At 33.8% G+C, this 6,877-nt stretch overlaps 1 protein-coding gene across 1 annotated transcript; it reads left to right on the forward strand.

Annotated features, from left to right (window-relative positions):
- The first annotated feature begins 269 nt into the window (after positions 1 to 269).
- LOC131042006 (wall-associated receptor kinase-like 20) lies at positions 270 to 4,639 on the forward strand. The gene is made up of 3 exons (XM_057975297.2): positions 270 to 1,663; positions 1,828 to 1,893; positions 3,301 to 4,639. The coding sequence occupies exons 1-3, from the start codon at positions 862 to 864 to the stop codon at positions 4,395 to 4,397; spliced, it is 1,965 nt and encodes a 654-aa protein (XP_057831280.2). The 5' UTR covers positions 270 to 861; the 3' UTR covers positions 4,398 to 4,639.
- Positions 4,640 to 6,877: the final 2,238 nt, after the last annotated feature.

The following is a 6,877-nucleotide window of genomic DNA, read 5'->3' on the forward strand; positions in this document are numbered from 1 at the left end:
TGACATTGCTGAATACAAAACACTTTTAACAACAGACAAAAAAGAACTCAAATCATGCCCCACAAATTTGCAGGATGAACTATCACAGTTGCTAAAAAACTGATAATTATGAAGTGCAGATTCACCAGTAAACAAATTGCAATACAACTTGTAATTAGGCACAAGTCATTAGAGTCAATTGCTTGTTCAGGACGCTTCTGCGTCGCTGGTTGACTTCAAAATCCAATTCTTTCTCACAACAAGAATGACAACAAACCATCAAGCCAAAGACATATTTTAATGCAATTTCCCAGTAAGTACGCTTGCATGAACGCTTCCAGTAATGGCAACACGTTGACTACGTATGCTCAGGCGGCTACTTCTTTATTGAGACCCACTGGGCAGTATGATTGATTGTGACACTTAATTGGTGCTTTAAAACAGCAGAATGCAGGATAATCTTGATTGGGTTTGAATTCAGGGTACATCACAGACCCATAGATAAGATCAAACTTCTAGAAGCCAGCGATTGAACTAATTTATTAGGCAGAAATCATGCCCACTACCCCTAACAATCAGCTAATGCCATACCAAACTCCATTGACTAGCATTATTTAAACTATTGACAGCTCTTCTCTCCCCTCCTGTATATCATCCTTCCCCTCCATAGTCTGTGTCAGCAATTCAAATAAAATCTTAATTAGCAGTTTTCAAGTGGATGTTTTTTCAGTTTTTTTTTACTGGTATATGATTTTCAATGTTTCAGATCAAACTGTATGATTCATCATCAAAAATAAGAAAACACGACAATAAAATAGAATAGATTATGAATTTTTTAATTGTTATAGCTTGTTTTTCAAGAAAAAATCCAGTCTGAAGATCATGGGGAAGTGGGTTCTGAGTTTAATGAAACAGAGCATGATGTTAATGATTTATATTGTAATGTTTCTGTTTATTTGTAGTTGCCCAAATGCCCAAGGGGTGACTCTCTGTCCCGGTTGTGGTAATACAACAGTTCCATACCCATTAAGCACTGCAGATGGGTGTGGTCTCCCTGATTACAGAGTCCACTGTAATGCCCAAAAACAGCTTGAATTGCCAGCCTTGAATGGCAGTTCATACAGGATTCTGAGTATCAATCCAGATTCCATGAGAATGGTTATAAAGCCCTCAGATCTGATGAGCAATTCATGCCAAACCCAAGATATGAAGGCCAGTGGAATACAGCTGAATCAGAGCCTGCCTTTCAACATCACAAGCACCAACACAGTAATGTACTTGAACTGTGATCCTGTATTGTTGAGATCTCCTTTGAACTGCACTTCTACCAGTCCCTGCCATCAATTCATAGACCAAGTTGGGGAAGCCAAGGTGTGTAGAAACACTTCTCTGTGCTGCACTTTTACTGCTGGTGGTTCTTCTACTTCCTACAGAGTAAGGGTTTGGAGTGGCGGCTGCAGAGGCTATACCAGTGTTCTTAATTTTAACCCTGCCTTGCCTGTGAATAAGTGGAACTATGGAGTGGAGATAATGTGGGCTGCACCGCATGAGCCTTCTTGTGAAAAACAGAGTGACTGTGACCAGAACTCTTCCTGCTTGAAGGACCCAATGAATTCTGCAATCTCCAGGTGCCTCTGTGTTAAAGACTACGTTTGGGATCCTGTGCAAGGATTCTGTGCAAAAAGTATGTCCTTTAACAAAATTTGTGATTGTTTCGATTTGGGTTTTGTTGATTTAGACTAGAATGGCTTCTGCTAATTTGGTTTTGTTGATTTAGAGTAAATTGGCCTGTTTTTAAATTTGGGTTTACTGATTTAGACTGAATTGGGCTCTGTTTTTGATGTTCAGATGTGTCTGTCTGTAATAATCCTAGCGGCTGTGGGGGTGGCAACAACCGAGGGCCTTTAATTGGAGGTCAGTATTTTGTACTCCTGGATCTGTCTTTATTTCTTCCATAGGGTTGGTGCCCGAGTCCTTTTTGTTTTAATCGATTTGCTATTTTCCATGGAGGGCCAGGCTTACAGCGGCTATTAAGATTTTTAAGGAATATTTTTTACCCAAAATAGGAGTTTAGCATGAAAATAGAGGAAATAAGCTTTATTTATATATCCTCTGGAATTCCATTCTTTTTAGTTTTTGGCTTGTCTTGTTTGGCGTTAAGCATAAGGTTAAGACACAGTGTTAGGAGCTTCTGTGAGCAATACAGATTGATTACTGTTCTTTATTTCAGATCTTTTTGTTAGATTCATGTTTTGGAAATATTTAACTATATATATATCAGACTGGTAATATTTGCTTTTTGATTATGCAAAATTTCATCATAACGTTTTGGATTTCATGATTCATCATGAAGCTGAGATGGTCACATAAGGGAAATGAAAAGGGTGGAAGATATTTCATTATATTCAATTAGTTATAATTATATTCAATTTGTGGATTATATATCTAGTCAAGAAACAATTATACTTAATTTTATAGATTTTGAAAATTTCCTGTTTTTTATCATATTCAGTTTTCTTTTTATTTTTTGTTTCTTTGATATATTAATAATTTTTATTTTGTTTTTGATTCTTTGGTCTTCTGCCACTTCTCCTTACATCTATTTAGTTATCTTGGTCTGCTATTATCTTTTCGTTTTTATTCTTTGACTATCTCATCTTGATGATGAATCATGAAGTCTGATCCTAAATGTTACAGTAAAAAATTTACATAATCAAATCCAAAAGTATCACCAAACTGATATCATGAATCGTAGAAATTTCACATTGTAATTCTACAAATCAATGTCCCACATTCCATATCTTTGTGCTGAATCTAATGAAGAAGGTATGGAAGATTCAGTTGCACATACAAATTAAGAACATAAAAAGTTCAGACAATAATTTGTCTACACAATTGATGGAAAGGTGTCTTGGAAAAACAATGTGAATTCAATTTTCATGGTGGAGAGCTTGTATTCTTGAAAGAGAGGTCACTAGTTCAAATCTTGCAGAGGGTAGGGTATGTACGTCTCGTTTGGAGCATAGTTAGGTGCCTCCTACACAAAATGGGGGATAGTCCCATATTACTATAAGTCATCTGTAGCCCAAAATCAGATCGTCCAATATCATGAACTAAAAAAAATCCATTTCCATTTCCATAAATGTAACTAAAGGAAATTCATGAATGTCCAATTCCTGTCATTTTTTTCTATTTACAAATATTAGATTTCCACAATCACAACAAATACTATTTCTGAATTCAATTGTATAAGATCTGTCCTGATACTCAAAAGCAACCTATAACATTTCAACTAAATATATGTGGGGGCTGCAATTGCAGGGTTGGTAACGGGAGCATGTGTAGCATTCATAGTAGCAGTAATCTCTGTGGTCTTCTACAGAAAAAAGAAGCTGCAGATGGAAATTCAAGCCCAATTATCCAAACAAAGGGCAGAAATCTTAGCAGTCAACAGTGGAGGAAAGCCCGCCAAGCTCTTCACCCGCAAAGAGATGCTCAAGGCCACTAATGCATTCTCAAATGATCAACTGCTTGGAATTGGGGGTTTTGGCGAAGTTTACAGGGGAACCCTGAAAGATGGAACAACTGTAGCAGTAAAGACAGCCAAGCTGGGCAGCATAAAAGGAACAGAGCAGGTATTAAATGAAGTCAGAATACTCTCCCAAGTTAATCACAGAAATCTGGTAAAACTTTTGGGCTGCTGTGTAGACACAGAGGAACCTCTCATGATCTATGAATACATCCCCAATGGAACCTTATATGACCATCTTCACAAAGGCCCATTTCTGGACTGGAAAACCCGCTTAAACATTGCCTGCCAGACTGCAGAAGCTCTGGCCTACCTTCATTCTGCTGCATTTCCTCCAATTTATCACAGAGATGTGAAATCCACCAACATTCTCCTGGACCAAAACATGAATGCCAAAGTCTCAGATTTTGGCTTGTCTAGGCTTGCAGAGCCAGGTTTATCTCACATTTCTACTTGTGCTCAGGGCACCTTGGGCTACTTGGATCCAGAGTATTACAGAAACTATCAGCTCACTGATAAAAGTGATGTCTACAGTTTTGGGGTCGTGTTACTCGAACTCGTGACGTCTCAGAAGGCGATTGATTTCAGCAGGGATTCTGATTACGTGAACATGGCTGTTTGGGTGGTTGAAAAACATGAGGAAGGAAAAGTTATGGAGGTTGTCGATCCTCGCTTGACAGAAAAGGCTTCGCCTTTGGTGTTGGATACTATAAAATCTGTGGCTTTAATGGCGGTAGGTTGCTTGCAGGAAAAGAGACAGGACAGGCCCAGTATGAAAGAAGTTGCAGAGGAAATCAACTATATTATCACCATGGAAGCTGCAGGCATGTTACCAGATGATAATCATTTCGCCAGCTCAGCTGATAACTACCCACTTCTCCACAATTGAGCTCATGTTTTCTGTAAATTCCAAGCTGTAACATAAGGTCTGTTCGTTCGTTTCTCCTGGCTGCTGGATTTTCACAATTTTGATCTCAGTTTTTTTTAGATTAGATTGTGTTAAAAATTTGTATCAAGGCTTGAATCATATTAGATTTTCACAATTTATTTGTTGATCTCTGTTGTTTGTGTCGTGAAGTTCTGGAATACAGTATATTTATAATTTCATAATAATAATATTGATGATTTTTATATTATACGAATATTCATATGATATGGTTTAGGTGCAGAGTCTTATCGAGAATTTTATTTTATACCGTGAAAGCGACGTAACTAGATTTGGTTTTGACTTACGTCCATAGATGATGGTGACATGCAACATGTCTTACTTTACGTGCACGCAAAAAAACAAGGAGTTTGTGGCACGTAAGAAATCATTTAGACATGTGACAACTGTCTATTTTCGTAATTAATCAAATATATTAGTGGTTTTGACCGTATTGCATATTAAGTATAAAATAATAAAGTAGATAATATCAAGCATGTAATATAATCTAATGTGTATAATTTTTGGATTGGATTGTATATTAAATATGAATAATAAAATATTGAAAAATTATATATGTTAAATATTATGGATTGTGGAAGTATGATGTCATTAAATAATCTGATTTATGAAAATATAATTAAAAAATATTTTTTAGATGTAACAATAATCAATCAAATATATTAGTGATTTTTATTTTCTATAAATTTTTTTTTGCCATTTATAACATATTAATTATAAAAGAGTAAAGTATATAATATAAAGTGTATAATATGATCCTACACGTGTAATTTTTTGGATTTGATTGTATTTAAATATTAATTCTTGAAATAATATTTTTTTTAAAATTACATAGTTCAAATATTATGGATCGTGGAAATGTGATGTTTTTAAATAATATGACTTATAAAAATATGATTAAAATGTGTTTAAATAAAAAATTATAAGTAATACATATTATTTTCACTAAATACAAATTGAAATATTAAGGTAAATTGAAAATATTATAACACATATAATAATAAATATTGTTTTTTAAGATAAGTAAAGGATTTGATTAACTCAATATGGATTGTTGCCTAGATAGTTTGAGAGTTTGCAAATCTAGGGAATCAAACCCTTCCAAAAGTCAGAAGACAACTTGATGAATAAACAAATTATTGTCCATTAATTCGGGAGATTCGTGATTTGAGAGTTCAATGCTGTGGTAATCTAAGAACTGGAGAGTTCAACTTGGGAACCACACCTTTTTGAGGATTACAAGGCAACTTGACAATTAGATTGGGTATGGGAGTTTTGATTTCTCTTGTTGTATTTTATCTTGTGGGTGCTATATAATGAACCATCTGTTCCTAAAACAAATAAATATTGCCATATTATTTGTCAGATAGAAGGAGAAGTTTATAGAGGGAAATTCAAGGAAAAATTACATTACGGGAGGGATTTGTTTATTTGACTAAACAACAATTAAGTTTTCAATATTTTAAACATTTAATTACAAAAAAATCGGTTTTGCAAATTCTTTCAAGAAGTTATATAAAGATTGATTTTTGTCTTTGGAGTTAAAGGTTGGCATAAATTTTTTGAATATAATATTTTTTGAAGATGGAATTCCCTTTTAGAGAAATATTTTAGGTTTAATTTTCATACTTGAATAAAATTCAAATGTGACTAATGAACATAAATTTATGAGAAATAGTGAATGAGAATAAAACACTACTTACATATGCAAATAAGTTAACATGATGACATTAAAAACATGATAAAGCTAAGACACGTTTGGAGAAAAAGTACTTAATGCAAACCTTTATCTAGAAACTTCAATTATATAGATTTAAATGGAAGAAAGAATTACTATTTCAAAATACATCAACAATTTGATGTTTCTCATTAGACAAGTGTGAGAAGTAAAGGTCCAGTATATGATAATGATGATAAGACTATCTTGTTAAACGATTTGCCTTCAAATTGCAATAATGTTATTTGTACATAGTCAAATAACTTCTCAAACATTAGAAGATATGATTTCAACACTTTTAGTAAAAGAAGAAACAAATGCAAAAGATTCAAAAGTTGATTTTCAGCATGAAAATCAATTGTACACACAAGATATAAAGAAAGAGGAAATCAAATGTTATTACTATAAGAAAAATGGTTGTGTAACTTGGACTTGCAGAATTCAAGTCAATGATGTTGTTAAGGAAAGATTCAAAGAAAAACCAAATGATGTTTTGATTAATTAAAAAAGCAGGTTTTCAGGATCCGAAACCTTTACATAAGATATTAAGAAAAGACACCAAAAATATTAGAGCTTAAGAGCCACATACAAAAAGACTGGCAAAAAGCCAGTGGACAGAAAGGACAACAAAACTAACTGTAGTCACATAAATCTGTCCACTTAATTAAATGAATACTTAGTATTTATTTGATTATTTAACCATCAA

Source organism: Cryptomeria japonica, chromosome 1 (assembly GCF_030272615.1).
Source record: "Cryptomeria japonica chromosome 1, Sugi_1.0, whole genome shotgun sequence".
Taxonomy (NCBI): domain Eukaryota; kingdom Viridiplantae; phylum Streptophyta; class Pinopsida; order Cupressales; family Cupressaceae; genus Cryptomeria; species Cryptomeria japonica.

Bases quoted from the DNA above. Each gene is read 5' to 3' on its own strand.
- LOC131042006 (XM_057975297.2), top strand. From the start codon at position 862: ATGGGGAAGTGGGTTCTGAGTTTAATGAAACAGAGCATGATGTTAATG. The intron at 1,664-1,827 runs GTATGTCCTTTA...TTTGATGTTCAG, and splicing joins GCAAGGATTCTGTGCAAAAA to ATGTGTCTGTCTGTAATAAT. The intron at 1,894-3,300 runs GTCAGTATTTTG...CTGCAATTGCAG, and splicing joins CCGAGGGCCTTTAATTGGAG to GGTTGGTAACGGGAGCATGT.